This window comes from Salmo salar, chromosome ssa11, assembly GCF_905237065.1.
Source record: "Salmo salar chromosome ssa11, Ssal_v3.1, whole genome shotgun sequence".
Lineage (NCBI taxonomy): Eukaryota > Metazoa > Chordata > Actinopteri > Salmoniformes > Salmonidae > Salmo > Salmo salar.
The window spans coordinates 15,868,389-15,887,347 of NC_059452.1; the positions used below are offsets into that span (position 1 = coordinate 15,868,389).

At 43.3% G+C, this 18,959-nt stretch overlaps 1 protein-coding gene across 16 annotated transcripts in view; it reads left to right on the plus strand.

The window, feature by feature from the left end:
• LOC106562151 (tight junction protein ZO-1) overlaps positions 1-18,959 on the plus strand; it is a 153,859-nt gene that overhangs the window by 127,803 nt on the left and 7,097 nt on the right. For 14 of the 16 annotated variants that reach the window (XM_045689089.1, XM_045689077.1, XM_045689083.1 and 11 more), the window contains 6 exons: positions 813-1,712; positions 2,044-2,126; positions 6,079-6,297; positions 15,575-15,684; positions 17,360-17,768; positions 18,099-18,316. In XM_045689089.1, the coding sequence (XP_045545045.1) occupies positions 813-1,712; positions 2,044-2,126; positions 6,079-6,297; positions 15,575-15,684; positions 17,360-17,768; positions 18,099-18,316 (1,939 nt within the window). The remainder of the gene's footprint in view (positions 1-812; positions 1,713-2,043; positions 2,127-6,078; positions 6,298-15,574; positions 15,685-17,359; positions 17,769-18,098; positions 18,317-18,959) is intronic. The other 2 variants (XM_045689079.1, XM_045689080.1) reach the window with 2 other exon arrangements.

Here is an 18,959-nt window from a genome sequence, read left to right on the forward strand (position 1 = left end):
GGTGTGGTACCTATATAGAGAAGAGCAGCGAAGAACCTGAGGCTCTCACTGTTGCTTACCCTCTTTGCATGGCTACAACATGTTTCAGTTGGTTTCTCTTCTGTTTAAACGTAGCAGTAGAGCTGATGATAGTGGTGTACTGGTTGATGCAGGCTGAATGGGCCATTTTAATTATATCGATTTATTTGGCGACATTCTCTTCAAGTTATCAATCAGTATTTTGGATATTTTATTGGACATTTTATTCCCTGAATTTGAAATGTAGCCATTCCGCTCCAACTGTGGAGTATACATTTTATGGATTTTAAACATCCCATGAAGTTAATGTAAATAATGACTTTTTTTGTTCAATGGCTACTTTTCAAATGCCATGGTTTTTAATAGGGTTTACATTGTGCGGGGGACATGCAGTAATTTCATTTGGCTTGTAATGTTATCAAGATAAAGTTTTTATTTTGTTTTGTATCTACTTTGTTAGTTTTGTTTTTGGGTTGCTGTTTAAACTAAAGTGGTAAGTTGTATATATATTGAGATCTCCTGTGTGTATTGGCTGCTCTGATCTGACATTCATACCTGCATTCTGTTTGACCTGACCTTTAACCCCTACCTCTGAGTGTCTCTATTTCAGGTCTCCCTGCTTCCTCTCTCTGCTTCCTCCTTCAGCCATTATTAATCTTCTGTTTTAATATTCTACGTTGCCTTCTGTTACTTGATTCTTATATTTATAAGCACATTTATTTATTGGATGTGTGCTACTGGTTGCTCTTGTCCCATTACTCACAATATGTTTCTTCCATTGTTTATTTCCTCAGATGTACAAGAAAGATCCCTACCTGGAGGAGCCAGTCAGAGTGAACCATGGTGGTGTAAAGCCGTCTCCAGCGATGGGGCCGCCCATGACATACGAGTCCCAGCCTCCGTACCAGGACCAACACCCGTACAGAGATTACGATCACCCGCCTAACCGCTACGACGGGGGTGGCTACCTGGAACCAAAGTATCGTAACTTCGACTCTCAACTGCACCACGAGAAAAACGTGCCTCACTACGATGACCAGTGGCCTCCCTACAACCAGCAGACCTCTGGCCCACCACCCCACCAGCAGCAGCACCCCCCTGGGCCTGGCTACGACCCCCGGCTGTCCTACGAAGACGGACCCGAGCGAGACTACAGCCCCCCTCAGCTGCGCTATGATGAGACCCCGCTGGGCTACAACGGACGACCTCGTTACGGCAAGCCAGCAGGACCCGGACCCATCCGCTACGATGAGCCTCCTCCATCCGTCCCAGGGGGCTACGCTCCTCTACGTTACGACCAGGAGCCTCACCCGTATCCCCCTGCAACACGCTCTCCAGAGCCCCCTAAACAATACTACCAGGGGGAGCCTGCCCAGCGGCCAGGACCTGCCTACAACCAGGCACCACCTCAGCACCGAGGCTACAAGCCCCCGCCCCAACAGTATGAACCCATCATGAGCTTTGACGCCCCCGTGCCCGCACCCAAACCACAACCAGAGGCTCTCCGTCCCTCACCTGGGGACACGGTGATCACTACAGCCCCCAATCCCCTTCCCCCTCCCCCCAGAGTGGAGCTGGAGGACGACCCGGCCATAAGGGCCCAGTCGGTGCTGTCCAGGGTCAAGATGTTTGAGAACAAGCGCTCTGTGTCTGTGGACCGAGCCAAGGAGGCAGGAGACACCGTCGGGCTCAGGGTAAGCATCTGGAAAACACCTCACTCTTGTGCACATATGTAATGCTCAGTGCTTGACTTGGGCACGAGCTCAAATGCTCTACTGCCTGAGCTCCTGTTCCTCTTATAGAATATTAGCTCAAAAGTATTGTGGAGCTCCTGCACCTAAATGCAAACAGTACCGGCACATAAAATGAGTACCAGAACCTATTTCAGTCCAAGTTAAGCACTGGTAATGCTCACAGGGTTACCTGACCCTGACCTCTCCTAATTATATTTGATTGGTACATGTGATGTCCGTAAAGGTTTACTTTTCCAGGAATTTTTTTTGCATTTCTATCTTGCTCCCACAGTCAGCAGATCTGCCCACCAAACCAGGCGCATGCATTCCTAAAGCCAACTCGCTCAGCAATCTGGACCAGGAGAAGTCGTTCAGGTAATGGGTCATAATGGAATACAGCACTGAGCCCCCCCACCACACACACACACACACTACATCACACCACAGAACAGATGCTGCTTTATCTCTGAGGGCCAGATGTGTCTGTTAGGGCTGTCAGGTGATCCACTCTGAAGTGGATAATAGGGCTTGGAAAGGTAAATTACTTTTGAAGATATGATATGAATATGACAGTGTACTGTATTGTATGGCTGCCGTCTTGCGTGCTCCGACCCAACTTAGCTATTATTTTGGCGTTTATCTACGTTGTTTGCACTAAATGTCTCCGCTATCATTAACTCAGTTCTGGGTTCAACTACAAGTTTGACTCATCTGCCCTGGGCTCTTTGTGTACCTCCAACCAAATCTTCGGGCTACCCAAGAGGAAACGCCAGTGAAAAGGAGGCAGGAGAGTGTCCGTCCTGGCGAGTCGAAGGCGAAAGGAAAACCAGCCACCAGTTCCCTTCATTCTATTGGCCACTTGATAATAAGATGGATGACCTCTGATCGCAGATTTGTGATCAGTGGGACTCTCGTAACTGCAATATCCTCTGTTTTTCTGAAACATGGCTTTCAGACAAGATACTTGATGGATTCTCCATTCACCGAGCGGACAGGATATTGGATTCAGGGAAATCCAGAGTGGGAGGGGTAAGTCTCTTCATCAGCAGCAAATGTTGTGCAGACTGTAGCGCAGTGGAAGGGAGTTTCGTCCTATTGTTCACGTCTTGAAATACCTGATGGTCAAATGCTGACCTTTTTACCTCCCGAGAGACTTTTCATCTGTTATTGTGACTGCTGTATATATTCCACATCAGGACAACAATAACAAGCTGGCACTTGATGAACTGTACGAGGCTATAAAGAAGCAGGAAACCATGCACCCAGATGCTGCTTTTCTTGTTTCCGGTGATTTTAATTCCGCGCCACTCCTGCTTCCTGTTTACAAACAAAAGCTCAAACAGGAAGACCCATGATGTGCTCCATAGAAAATGGTCTACCGGAGCAGAAGCTATTCTACAGGACTGCTTTGCTAGCGCTGACTGGAATAGGTTAATTAGGAAATGCATCACTGACGTCATCCCCACAGTGAAGGTTTGCTGCTTCCCCAAACTAAAGCCCTGAATTAACACAGAGGTGCGTGCTAAGCTAAAGGACAGTGCTACTGCTCACAGGGCTATAGCAGCCAATCGTGAGGCTATGGCTGAGGACACGAATGCGTAGAAGAAGTCCCGCTACGACCTCTGCAGAGCTATCGAACAAGCAAAAGGGTAAGATCTGAACAAGGTGGAATCCTATTATACCGGTTACAGTACATTTTGGACTACAAAGGAAGCCCTAGCCATGATCTGCCTAACGATGTCTCTCTACCAGACAATCTCAATGCCTTTTATGTATGCCTCGACAAAAACAACACGGAGCCCAGCATGAGGGCCCCCGTTGAGCCAGAGGACTGGGTGATCTCTCTCTGAGGCTGACATGAGTAAGGTTTTTAAGTGGGTCAACTCTCGTAAGGCCGCAGGGCCAGACGGTATTCCAGGGTGTGTCCTCGGGGCATGTGCAGAAAAGCTGGCAGGCGTCTTCACAGACATTTTCAACCTCTCCTTGTCCCAGTCTGCAATCCCCACGTTTCAAGCTGACTACCATCATTCCTGTTCATCAAAACTCTAAGGCATCCTGCCACATTAACTACCCTCCTGTAGCACTCACATCTGTAATAATTAAGTGCTTTGAAAGGTTGGTCATGGCACACATGAACTCCATCTTCCCAGATAGCCTGGACCCACTTCAATTTGCACACCACCCCAACAGATCCATAGATGATGCAATATCAATTGCACGCCACACTGTCCTCTCCCACCATAGTGCCCTCCAAGTTTGTCACCAAGCTCGGGACCCTGGGATGGAACACCTTCTTCTGTATCTGGATCCTGGTCTTCCTGATGGTCGACCCCAGGTGGTAAGAGTAGGCAACAACACCTCCGCCACGCTGACCCTATAAAAATGGGGCCCCCCACGGGTATGTGGTTAGCCCCCTCCTCTACTCCCAGTTCACCCACGACTGCGGCCATGCACGACTCCAACTCCATCAAGTTTGCTGATGACACGTGGTGGTAGGCCTGATCACAAATGATGATGAGACAGGGAGGAGGTCAGAGACCTGGCAGTGTGGTGCCAGGACAACAACCTCTCCCTCAACGTCAGCGAGACCAACAAGCTGATCTTGGACTACAGGAAACAGGGGAGGGTGCACACCCTCATCCACGTCGACGGGGCCGCAATGGAGGGTCAAGAGCTTCAAGTTCCTCTGTGTCCACATCACTGAGGACTTAACATGGTCCTCTCACACCAGCACAATTGTGAAAAAGGCACGACAGTGCATTTTGGCATGGCCCCTCAGATCCTTAGGAACTTTTACAGCTGCACCATCAAGAGCATTCTGACTGGTTGTATCACCGTCTGGTATGGCAACTGCACCGCCCTCGACCCGAAAGCCCTACATAGGGAGGTGCGGACGTCCCAGCGCATCACTGGGGGTGAGCTCCCAGCCATTCAGGACGTACATTCCAGGGTGTGCCGTGGGAAGGAACATTTTTAAGGACTCGCCACTTGGCATTGGAGAGAAAAAATGTCAGTTTTCAAGCAAATGTGCTGCAATTCTACACATTTTGTCATGTAGTAGAGAAATGTTTTGGTGTAACTATAAAGCTAATATCCTGCAATTCAACCAATTTTGCAATGCGGCAGAGAGAGAACCTTGCCATTTTAAAGCTTAAAGTAACTGTCCAGTGTTTCAAGATTTTTGTATCATATTATCTATAATTAATAATTGCAATATGAGTGAAATTGTTTTCCTTCCAAAAATGGTAATTATGTTAAAAAACTGTTTTTCTATGTTGGAATAGTGTGGGCATACCCCAGGGGAGAACGACTGCCCCCTCTCATTGAAGCCAAATTGAAGGCCGACCGCAGTATTGCAGGCATTGTTTGCAGAAAACAGGATCCCTCATTATAGTGAATTTAACTTTTGTAAATAAAATAAAATATTGAAGACGATCATGGTACAAATAATAGCTTCTAATACACCAGATGTATGTCCTTGAACCCATTATTTTAAAATCGCATTTTTAAGTGTTTTTTTTCTTCTCCAATTTCAACTTTGTCCACAAATACGAGTATAGGATGAGTCAGCAATATTATTTGAGTGAGTGAGTGAGTGAGTGAGTGAGTGAGTGAGTGAGTGAGTGAGTGAGTGAGTGAGTGAGTGAGTGAGTGAGTGATCGAGTGAGTGCATCCATTTATCCTTCATCCTTCTACTGATCACTATTACCCCTGTTTACATGACACTTGCACACTCACATTAACATACACACGCACACACCCACCACTTATGCTGCTGCCATACTGCTTACTATTATTATTATTTATCCTGCTACCAGTCCTAATCCGTGCCTACATGTACATATCTACCTCAAATATTCCAGTATCCCTGCACATTGTACATGTAACCTGTATATGGCTCCCTGTCTTATTTCTTGTTTTTTTTTAATTTGATTATTAGTTATATGAATACTGCACTGTTGGGTAGGGCTTGCAAGTTAAGCATTGTACTGAAGTAAAGCAATGCCGCTGCCTCTCAATGGTGCTGCTGTTTGCTGCTCTTGGTCTTGGAGCGCCCCTCGGTGGACACTAAGAGCAACTACCTTACAACTCTGCACACACTGACTGATGCAGTAATGTACTATACGCATGTGGCAGAGGCTGTCCCGTACACATGTTTATCATTGAAGCACTGATGTTTTCATTGTAGTTCTGTCTGATTTGTTATATGGTAAATTGTAGTTATTTAGAGATCGGAACAAACACACCACAATATATTTTAGAGGAATTTCTTTGTGTGGTTTATGTTATTTTAATTGGCTCACCCCTTCTTTATCTCTCTCCTCAGAGTCCCTGAGCCTCAGAAGCCCCGGGAGGTGTCCGATGATGACATAGTGCGCTCTAACCACTATAACCCAGATGAAGACGAGGAGTACTATAGGAAACAGCTGTCCTACTTTGACCGGCGAAGCTTAGACGCAGTCAAGGCCCCTCCTCAGACAACACCTGTCATTGCAACCAAACCTGCTGCTCAACCACAAGCACATCCCGGATACAACTACCCCAGGTAACTCACTCCCACGTGTCACTCTCTGGGATATGTGGTAGGAAATCAAATCACTGTGGTGGGAGACGGTGTATGTGAGTGGAGCGGGGCGAGGAGTGGAGCGCTTTGACTGGAGCGTCGGCCTTCTCACCCGATCCAGTAGTGCTCACTTCACGAGCTCAGGGCATGCCCGGCCCAGCATGCATTTTTTGTCTACTTGTCTGCTGCTGTAGCCCCTTGCTTTAGCTACTGTCATATAGTATGCTAAATATTTTCATAAAGCATGATGGTGTACTTACTAAGTGGACATGCTAACAGAAAGGAACGAGGTGGGTAGCTAGCTTAGTGTGTCACTGTAGCAAAGTATTTATAAACTCAAAATCAGATCTCTTAAAAGTTTCGTTAATTTTCGTTCTATTATCTATACAATGGGCCATCATTGATTTTGGCCCAATAGGCCTGGCATATTACCTCTTCCAAGGTGCTTTCTGTTTTGATAGGGTTATTTTACCTATGATCCTTTAGGCCTACCTACAGAAAAAAGAAAACGATGCATCCCTGCCCAGCCTGGCAAGAGTGTTTAGGGGGGTGTTTAGCATCACCAGTGGCTCTGCAAGCTCTGAGAGGGTACTCTCCACTATTGGTCTGCTCTCCAGGCACCATCACATAAGCCTGAAGCCACAGACTCTGGCCAAACTCATGTTTCTAAAAATGTATTCAAAGGCACTGCAAATGGAGCCTAATAAAGCATTTTTTATTTTACATCTTAACCTTTATTTAACTAGGAAAGTCATTTAAGAACAAATTCTTATTTACAATGACGGCCTACCGGGGAACAGTGTGTTAACTGCCTTCTTCAGGAGCAGAACAACAGATTTTTACCTTGTTAGCTCGGGGATTTGATCCAGCAACCTTTCGGTTACTGGCCCAACGCTCTAACCACTAGGCTACCTGCTCTAACCACAAGGCTACCTTATTTGTATCTAATTCTAAGTAAGTCACAGCCTATATGTGCAATTTATAGAGTAAATTGATTTAATGCAACAAAAATGTTTTTTAAGTGCTGAGCGCTTAATGTCACTGCCAGCCTAGTGTGCCACACTTGCAAATGCTTCAAAATGTATTTATTTGTCGGCTACAGCCTTGAAATAATAAGGAATTTTTGGCTACCTGTTGGACTGACCTATTTCGTGTTTATATGCTGTTTAACCTGTTAGGGCTAGGGGGCAGTATTTACACGGCCAGATAAAAAACGTACCCGATTTAATCTGGTTATTACTACTGCCCAGAAACTAGAATATGCATATAATTATTGGCTTTGGATAGAAAACACCCTAAAGTTTCTAAAACTGTTTGAATGGTGTCTGTGAGTATAACAGAACTCATATGGCAGGCAAAAACCTGAGAAGATTCTGTACAGGAAGTGCCCTCTCTGACCATTCCTTGAGCTTCTTGACTCTTTTTATTGAAAACTTAGGATCTTTGCTGTAACGTGACACTTCCTACGGCTCCCATAGGCTCTCAGAACCCGGGAAAAAGCTGAATGATGTCGAGGCAGCCCCTGGCTGAAAAACATTAGCGCGTTTGGATAGTGGTCGGGCAGAGTACTATGAGACTGAGGCGCGTGCACGAGGGGATCCCATGTTTTTATTTTCTCTCTCTTTGTACTAAAACACAGATTCCCGGTCGGAATATTATCGCTTTTTTACAAGAAAAATGGCATACAAATTTATTTTAAACAGCGGTTGACATGCTTCGAAGTACGGTAATGGAATATTTAGATTTTTTTTTGTCACGAAACGCGTCGTGTGCATCACCCTTCTTTACACTTCGGATAGTGTCTTGAACGCACGAACAAAACAGAGGATATTTGAACATAACTATGGATTATTTTGAACCAAACCAACATTTGTTATTGAAGTAGAAGTCCTGGGAGTGCATTCTGACGAAGAACAGCAAAGGTAATAACATTTTTCTTTATAGTAAATCTGACTTTGGTGAGGGCTAAACTTGGTGGGTGTCTAAATAGCTAGCCCTGTGATGCCGGGCTATCTACTTAGAATATTGCAAAATGTGCTTTCACCGAAAAGCTATTTTAAAATCGGACATAGCGAGTGCACAAAGGAGTTCTGTATCTATAATTCTTAAAATAATTTATGTTTTTTGTGAACGTTTATCGTGAGTAATTCACATGCTAATGTAAAAAGCTGGTTTTTGATATAAATATGAACTTGATTGAACGAAACATGCATGTATTGTATAACATAATGTCCTAGGTGTGTCATCTGATGAAGATCATCAAAGGTTAGTGCTGCATTTAGCTGTGGTTTGGGTTTATGTGACATTATATGCTAGCTTGAAAAATGGGTGTCTGATTATTTCTGGCTTGGTACTCTGCTGACATAATCTAATGTTTTGTTTTCGTTGTAAAGCCTTTTTGAAATCGGACAGTGTGGTTAGATAAAGGAGAGTCTTGTCTTTAAAATGGTGTAAAATAGTCATATGTTTGAGAAATTGAAGTAATAGCATTTCTAAGGTATTTGAATAACGCGCCACAGGATTCCACTGGCTGTTACGTAGGTGGGACGATTTCGTCCCACCGACCCTAGAGAAGTTAATACGACATGTAGCTCATTTGAATTGATGAGCGCTTCTTACAGTCATCCTTTCCTCATGTTTATTAAAATACTTTTTATTCAAATCATTTGGTTTTGGTTTCAATATTCAAAACCAAATGGTAGGTCCAGGTAGTCACAAAAATAGATGGATGTTGGTTAAACTGTGATTTTAATGAATGGAGCGAATTTGGAGCGGCAGTTTTTGAGGAGCGTTTTTTTAGTGGAGCGGTTGGAAAGGACCGCTCCATGAGCGATGAGCAGGTTTTCTGACCGCTCAACTCTGCTCACATACTCTGGTGGGAGACACAATACAGCTTACTCTTCCCCTACAGCACACTCACCAGACAGAAACCTAATGGGGGTCTAAAGCTTTTTATCTTAAAGTGGTTCCTCCTTTAAAAGTTGCGAGCTTACGCCCCGGGACTTAGAGGTACCCAGCGTCACGGCTTCATTGCTCCAGACCACCGCAAGGGGGAGTTACAGCACTCATTATGCATTTGGGTCCCAAGGTTTTTATATGACCAATGATAGAGTGGTTCCAATGACGAATTTAACCTCTTACATCTAGACGTTCCGCTAGCGGAACACCTGCTCCAATATCCAATGATAGGCGTGGCGCGAATTACAAATTCCTCAAAAATACAAAAACTTCAATTATTCAAACATATGACTATTTCACAGCATTTTAAAGACAAGACTCTCCTTTATCTAACCACACTGTCCGATTTCAAAAAGGCTTTACAGCGAAAGCAAAACATTAGATTATGTCAGCAGAGTACCAAGCCAGAAATAATCAGACACCCATTTTTCAAGCTAGCATATAATGTCACAAAAACCCAGAAGACAGCTAAATGCAGCACTAACCTTTGATGATCTTCATCAGATGACACTCCTAGGACATTATGTTATACAATACATGCATGTTTTGTTCAATCAAGTTCATATTTATATACAAAAAACAGCTTTTTACATTAGCATGTGACGTTCAGAACTAGCATACCCCCCGCAAACTTCCGGGAATTTGCTAACAATTTACTAAATTACTCACGATAAACGTTCACAAAAAGCATAACAATTATTTTAAGAATTATAGATACAGAACTCCTCTATGCACTCGATATGTCCGATTTTGAAATAGCTTTTTGGTGAAAGCACATTTTGCAATATTCTAAGTACATAGCCCAGCCATCACGGGCTAGCTATTTAGACACCCGGCAAGTTTAGCACTCACCAATATCAGATTTACTGTTATAAAAGTTTGATTACCTTTTGTTGTCTTCGTCAGAATGCACTCCCAGGACTGCTACTTCAATAACAAATGTTGGTTTGGTCCAAAATAATCCATCGCTATATCCGAATAGCGGCGTTTTGTTCGTGCGTCCCAGACACTATCCGAAATGGTAAATCAGGGTCGCGCGCATGGCGCAATTCGTGACAAAAAAAATCTAAATATTCCATTACCGTACTTCGAAGCATGTCAACCGCTGTTTAAAATCCATTTTTATGCAATTTTCTCGTAAAAAAACGATAATATTCCGACCGGGAATGTCCATTTAGCTAAACAGAGGAAAGAAAACAAAGCTTTCGGTCGACGCGGGCACGAGCCTGAGTCTCACAGTACTGTAACCAGCCACTACCCAAACGCGCTACTTTGTTTCAGCCAGAGCCTGCAAAGCCACGATTCAGCGTTTTGCCGCCTTCTGAGAGCCTATGGCAGCCGTAGGAAGTGTCACGGGACAGCTAAGATCCTCACTCTTCAATAAACAGAGACAAGAAGAACGACACCTTGTCAGACAGGCCACTTCCTGCATGAAATCTTCTCAGGTTTTTGCCTGCCATATGAGTTCTGTTATACTCACAGACACCATTCAAACAGTTTTAGAAACTTTAGGGTGTTTTCTATCCAAAGCCAATAATTATATGCATATTCTAGTTACTGGGCAGGAGTAGTAACCAGATTAAATCGGGTACGTTTTTTATCCAGCCGTGAAAATACTGCCCCCTAGCCATAACAGGTTAACGTTATGCCACCCGTCGCTGGTGATTTTCTTCAGCGAAGATGTCTGGCAAAAACATTACAGTGGAAGCAAATGTAAGTAATTGTAACGTCATAGCGAGCCAAGCAAAACATTTATAATTGAGAGGAATATGTTAGTTAATGTAGAGACAAACAATTGTGCGTATTTTTTGTTGTTGTAAAGTTAATTTACGAAAATTGCTATTAAGCAGTTTTTTTTCTATCATATCCAATACCAGGTGTATCAAACTCCATTATTTGAATGATCTGCATGTATGTATTACAATTATACACTTCAACAGTGTTTTACCGCTCCTGGGACATCAATGATTACACATTGTAATTAAAAATATATATATTTTTTACCTTTATTTAACTAGGCAAGTCAGTTCTTATTTTCAATGACTGCCTAGGAACAGTGGGTTAAGTGCCTTGTTCAGGGGCAGGGGCAGAACGACAGATTTTTACCTTGTCAGCTCGGGGATTCCATCTTGCATCCTTTCGGTTACTAGTCCAACGCTCTAACCACTAGGCTACCTGCACCCCAACTATGCAATAGACTAGAAACATGATTTTAGTAAAGCCTGATTTGTAATTCATATATACAGAAAAAAACAGTACACTATACTTCCTATTCATCTAACTCCCTTCATCTGTATTAATCTGAGGAGGTTCTCCCAGCCATGTGAACGATTGAAAACAGGGAAGCAAAGTTTTTTTGTCACCAGAGCGGTTTAGAGCATATTACTATTTGCCTGTGAATAACTAGACCTTCATACAAACTTGCTATGCTGAATTCTTGACGCACAATCGAAGGTGCTGCCATATCCTGCCAGCACGCCTACAAGCGAACCACTCAGGTGGAGAATGACACGAGGAAGGAGATGGGAGTAACAATCCAGGCTATTTGCTCTGAGACCGGCATAATAATGTAATGAAACAAGCAGGGAGCAGGTTTCGAACCCTCAACATTCTATCCCAAAGTCCAGCACGCTATCGACTGTGCCCAAATGTATTAATTGGAGTTGGGGCCGATTGTGGCTAAAAACACTTCATCAATTGGAATCTTTAACATGTGGAAAAAGTTGCAACAAATCATTTCTATCTACCTTGCGAAATCTACCTACACACGGTTAATATTCTAAAAAAAGATATATATAATATATATTGGTCATGGCTCCCGAGTAGCGCAGCGGTCTAAGGCACTGCATCTCCGTGCAAGAGGCATTACTACAGTCCCTGGTTCAAATACACATACAACAGACCGTGATTGGGAGTGCCATAGGGCGGCGCACAATTGGCCCAGTGTCATCCGAGTTTGGCTGGGGTAGGCTGTGATTGTAAATAAGAATTTGTTCTTACCTGACTTGCCTAGTTAAATTTAAAAAACAACTGGCGGCAACCGCAGCGCAATCAATAGGAGGTGAATAGTGGCTAGTGCTGAAAATATAGCTTACTTGTTAGACAAGTGTTGCACACCAACAGATGGAGAAAACCTACACCAGTCGAGCAATTCATTTCAACAATAATCTTCATTTAAATTTGACTTTACAAACAACAAGAGGGCTTAATTGGAGTCTTTCTTCAGAGCCTAGACCTATATAAAAACTTAACTGGCTGAGGTAGGCTATGAGGCTTAATGAAATAAAGACATTCAAATGCGGATGTTTATTTAAACTACATTTTAGTCGCACTTCCACCCAGCTCCGCGACCACAGGTAAAACCTTGCTGAGATGATCAATGTATTTGTTGCATTGTTGTATCGTCAATTTCTCTAGCCAAAACATCTTGATGGCTTTGACCAGTTCATCTTTGCTTGTCGGCTTGGCAGAGTTACAGATTAATGTTTTCAGTTGATGCCAAACAAGTTTGATCGGGTTTAAATCAGGAGACCTACCTACATGTAGAGATTAAACAAATATTTAGAGATATACTGTAGGCCTACCGTAGGTGTTGTAGGTTTTATTTATTTTACTTTTAATTTACTACATAAAAGTCTACTTACTCTGCTGGCGTCTTGACCCAGTTTATGCCCTCATTTGCAATGCAAACCCGGGCACTTTCCCATGTTTACTACAGTATGTACTATAGGCTATGTTTACTTGTCAGACTGCACAGTAGCCTAATAAACAAATGCAGGTGGCTTATATCTTCTAAATGCTTTATTATCCAAATGTAAAAGAAAATACTGTACATTAGTGTATTTCTTCATCAGCATCTTTATGCTTTCGTTAATAAAATGATGATAAAAATACTCTTTCAAAATGCTGAACTTATTTAGTTATGGATCCATAACGAATTTCTATGGGAATACATATCACTGAATTACAGAAATATTGGAACAAAATTGTCTAATGAAGGTAAACAAATTGTTGCTTATTGGAAAATACTCTTTCAAACACACGGTCACGTTGTACAGCGCCATTATGGCTATTAGCAGGGCAATATTTTGGCCTTTATAGATATTGGTCTTGATAAATCAATTAGATTTTTATTTTCACTTAATCTCTGTTAGGGTATTGGTTAGACTAGAATTAGAAAATTAGGGTGCAGAAATGTTATGTTCTTAGTGTAAGCTTTATGTAACTCGGCAAGTCAGTTAAAAACAAATTCTTATTTACAAGGATAGCCTACTCCTTCATCTCCGTCGGGGAATTGAACCCCGGTCTCCCGCGTGCCCTGCCCGCCCGACACAGGGATTCTTTAGATAAATAGCCCAGTATTGTACTGCCGACCGTCACGTTGTACAGCACCGTATTTTCCGTTCCATCCTTACGGAAACCCAGAGTGTTTTTGTTTTTTCTTGGAATAGAAACACCATAATATTCATCAAATTAATTAAGCAAGTACCAGTCAAAAGTTTGGACACACCAACTCATTCCAGGATCTTTCTTTATTTTTACTATTTTCTACATTGTAGAATAATTGTGACGACATCACAACTATGAAATAACACATGGAATCAGTTAAGAACAAATTCTTATTTACAAGGACAGCCTACTTCCTCCCCTTTGGGGAATTAAACTCCGGTCTCCCGCGTGCCCGCTTTCTCTAGTACAGACATGGCATGCTCTCTCTTATGTAAGGAATTAGGCACTTTCCCATGTTTACTACAGTATGTATTGTAGGCTATGTTTACTTGTCAGACTGCACAGTAGCCTAATAAACAAATGCAGGTGGCTTATATCTTCAAAATGCTTTATTATCCAAACGTAAAAGCATATACTGTACCGTACTGTGTTTCTTCATCAGCATCTTTATGCTTTCGTTAATAAAATGACAATAAAAATACTCTTTCAAAATTCAGATGTTGATTTAGTTATGGATCCATAATGAATTACTATGGGAATAAATATCACTGATTTACAGAAATATTGGAACAAAGTTGTCTAATGAAGGCAAACAATTTAGAATCCTCTTATGCTGTAGCCTACTCCCGACCGTAACGTTGTTCAGTGCCATATTTTCCATTCCATCCTAACAGAAACCCTGAGTTTCGTTTTTCTCGGAATAGAAACACCATAATATTAATCAGATTAATTAAGCCAAATTTCTTAATCAATCCCATATGCTATGTTATTACAAAAAAGGTTTTAAATTCTCTGGTAATGCCAATTTGGAAGACTATCAAATGCTTCTCAAAGATGCCCTCTGGTGGTCAAACTAGCACTAACTTGCATTAACAGAAAAAATGTATGACAATTAAATAACGTGCCACAGAATGCTGCAGCAGCCTGCAAGGTGTACTGCAGTATGACGCAACTTTTAAATGAGGAACCACTGTGGCTACATACACACACTACACCTGGGGTCTAAAGCTAGACTACAGTATATCTCTCAGCAACACACACTACCGCCACCGGAACAGTTGTTTTGCCCTGCAATGGAAATGGACCTCTTATAATTGAAAGGACAGAGTTGATGGTTGGCCCATGCCGACAAATGAAAAACTAATTTTTGAAGGCAAGCTGTGTTTTGTTATCCTCCTGGGCGACAGTAGAAAGGTTACTTTGATGTACCACACTGTGTACATTCTCCGCCTCAGTCAAAGACCATGCCAAAGATACAAGATTAAGTGGGAAGGGAAAAATACTATCATACTATTCTTTTATTCTGAATTTCTTTCAACTATCAACAATAGGTTTCACTGTTCTTACAAGGTGTTTTACCACTGTAAAACATGCCTCGAGACGTTCAGGCTACTTTGGATGTCAAAGCTGCAATGGATGCATCAGTATTTGCCCCATTTTGTAATTAGCTAATTAACGAAACCATTCACTTGTAACTGCTACAAAATGATCAATTGCACTGTAAGATCTTATTGGCACTAGTAGTGGAAAGCATATTTTAAAGTGTGTTTTGGAGAAGCAATCTGTGTAAATGAATACAGTCAATTAACTAGATAGAGCCACTGTGTTTTATTAAAACGAACAGACTCGCTGAACTGCAGTAATTGAACCTTCCTCTTGAGGATACATGGCATGTCACTGGTGTCACTGTTTAGGTCTAGATTTTTTGAAGTAGTACGTGTGACAAACTGTGATACATTATTTAAAATCAGTTATTCTAACCCTGGCCTGAATTGTTCTTTACCTTAAACCCATATGTTTGTGCCATCATTGTGGCATTGGTTGAATGTGCTCTTGTGTTTTTTTTTTACAGGGCAGAGTCAGTGGAGAAGGTCAGTCCTGTGGAGAGGAGATATGAACCTGTTCCCCAGGTTACCCCTGCTGCCCCACCTGCCATACTGCCCAAACCCACCTCACCTGAGGGTAAGCACTATTGTATAGGACACACACTAGTCTAGTTCTACATGCAGTATTTTCATCTATAAATATACTGCAAAAAAAAATAAAGGGAACACTTAAACAACACAATGTAACTCCAAGTCAATCACACTTCTGTGAAATCAAACTGTCCACTTAGGAAGCAACACTGATTGACAATACATTTCATATGCTGTTGTGCAAATGGAATAGACAACAGGTGGAAATTATAGGCAATAAGCAAGACACCCCAAATAAAGGAGTGGTTCTGCAGGTGGAGACCACAGACCACTTCTCAATTCCTATGCTTCCTGGCTGATGTTTTGGTCAATTTTGAATGCTGGCGGTGCTTTCACTCTAGTGGTAGCATGAGATGGAGTCTACAACCCACACAAGTGGCTCAGGTAGTGCAGCTCATCCAGGATGGCACATCAATGTGAGCTGTGGCAAGAAGGTTTGCTGTGTCTGTCAGCGTAGTGTCCAGAGCATGGAGGTGCTACCAGGAGACAGGCCAGTACATCAGGAGACGTGGAGGAGGCCGTAGGAGGGCAACAACCCAGCAGCAGGACCGCTACCTCCGCCTTTGTGCAAGGAAGAGCAGGAGGAGCACTGCCAGAGCCCTGCAAAATGACCTCCAGCAGGCCACAAATGTGCATGTGTCTGCTGAAACGGTCAGAAACAGACTCCATGAGGGTGGTATGAGGGCCCGACGTCCACAGGTGGGGGTTGTGCTTACAGCCCAACACCGTGCAGGACGTTTGGCATTTGCCAGAGAAAACCAAGATTGGCAAATTCGCCACTGGCGCCCTGTGCTCTTCACAGATGAAATCAGGTTCACACTGAGCACGTGACAGACGTGACAGAGTCTGGAGACGCCGTGGAGAACGTTCTGCTGCCTGCAACATCCTCCAGCATGACCGTTTTGGCGGTGGGTCAGTCATGGTGTGGGGTGGCATTTCTTTGGGGGGCCGCACAGCCCTCCATGTGCACGCCAGAGGTAGCCTGACTGCCATTAGGTACCGAGATGAGATCCTCAGACCCCTTGTGAGACCATATGCTGGTGCGGTTGGCCCTGGGTTCCTCCTAATGCAATACAATGCTAGACCTCATGTGGCTGGAGTGTGTCAGCAGTTCCTGCAAGAGGAAGGCATTGATGCTATGGACTGGCCCGCCCGTTCCCCAGACCTGGTTCCAATTGAGCACATCTGGGACATCATGTCTCGCTCCATCCACCAATGCCACGTTGCACCACAGACTGTCCAGGAGTTGGCGGATGCTTTAGTCCAGGTCTGGGAGGAGATCCCTCAGGAGACCATCCGCCACCTCATCAGGAGCATGGCCAGGCATTGTAGGGAGGTCATACAGGCACGTGGAGGCCACATACACTACTGAGCCTCATTTTGACTTGTTTTAAGGACATTACATCAAAGTTGGATGTAGTGTGGTTTTCCACTTTCATTTTGAGTGTGACTCCAAATCCAGACCTCCATGGGTTGATAAATTGGATTTCCATTGATTATTTTTGTGTGATTTTGTTGTCAGCACATTCAACTATGTAAAGAAAAAAGTATTTAATAAGATTATTTATTTCATTCAGATCTAGGATGTGTTGTTTAAGTGTTCCCTTTATTTTTTTGAGCAGTGTATAATACTCACACACACTCAATGACTCACTTACCAGATCCTCATGACTCTCCCAAAGCAGACACAGTCACGACCAACTACCTGCCCCAGAAGAGTTACCCTGAGAAGTCTCCAGTAAACGGTACGGCAATGAAGGACCAGCCCAAGGCCCCGGCCAATACCAGCTACAACCGCTACGTCCCCAAGCCCTACACCAACTCCGCCAAGCCTTTCGAGAGGAAGTTTGACAGCCCCAAGTTCAACCACAACCTGCTGCCCAACAACAAAACAGACCTGGCCCCAGCCATCAAGGCCCCAGCCAACAGCACAGCCCCAGCCAAGCCCCAGATCTCCCCCCAGCCTACAGACCTGGACTCAGGCTTGGACACCTTCACACGCACCATGGACAACAGGTCCAAGTACCAGCACAACAACATCAACGCTGTGCCCAAGGCCATCCCTGTCAGGTGAGAAGATTCAACATCACCCCTAGAGGGGTAACCTACCCACTGGCTGAACTATACTGGGGTCAGTTATAATATATTGATTATAGTGTTATCGCCTCGCTTCATGTATTATGGAAGACACACACCAGGAGTGAGGAGTGTCTCTGTGCATGGCTAGAGAAAAGAAAGTATGCAAAGTCACATGGTCATGTTTCTTACAGTTCTATAGTTGACACATTGAATGATACCAATGCCTTTGCCTGTCCAGAAGGTGTCACAAATGTTTCAGAGGCGGGCTCTAACTGGCTCTATGTTCTGGTATCTGACTGTGACAACTCTCTCCCCCTGTAGCCCCAGTGCTCTGGAGGATGATGATGAGGATGAAGGTCACACGGTGGTGGCCACGGCCCGGGGGGTCTTCAACTGTAATGGAGGGGTGCTGAGCTCCATCGAGACGGGTGTCAGCATCATCATCCCACAGGGGGCCATCCCCGAGGGCGTAGAACAGGAGATCTACTTCAAAGTCTGCCGGGACAACAGCATCCTGCCCCCCCTGGACAAGGAGAAAGGTCAGACATGGGTTCATGGTACACAGGAGTTAGAAGATTTCACATGGGGTCATTCGCCAAGCTTTATTCTAGTCTTAAGATATTCTATTCCTCAGTTTTAAGTCTTTTTAGTTACCTTAATTGCTGGCTTTACAGTGGATATTATAAGTATTCACCCTTCTTGGATTTTTGTTCACATTTTGTTGCATTACAAGGTAGGATTGAAATAAATTTCATTGTGATTTTTTTTGTCATTGATCTACACAAAATACTCCATAATGTCGAAGTGAAAAGAAAATTCTACAAGTTTTTACAAATTAATAAAAATGTATTAACAAAAATATAGTCATTGCATAAGTATTCACCCCCTTTGTTATAGCAAGCCTAAATTAGTTCAGCAGTAAAATACTGCTTAACAAATCACATAATCACTTGCATGGACTCACTCTGTGTGAAAATAATAGGTGCTGACATGATTTATTTTATGACTACCCTTTCCTCTTTCCCCCATACATACAACATCCGTAAGGTCCCTTAGTAAAGTATTCAATTCCAATCACAGAGTCAACTACAAAGACCAGGGAGCTTTTCGGAATCCTCATGAAGAAGGGCAGTGATTGGTAGATGGGTAACAATAACAAATCAGACATTGAATATCTCTTTA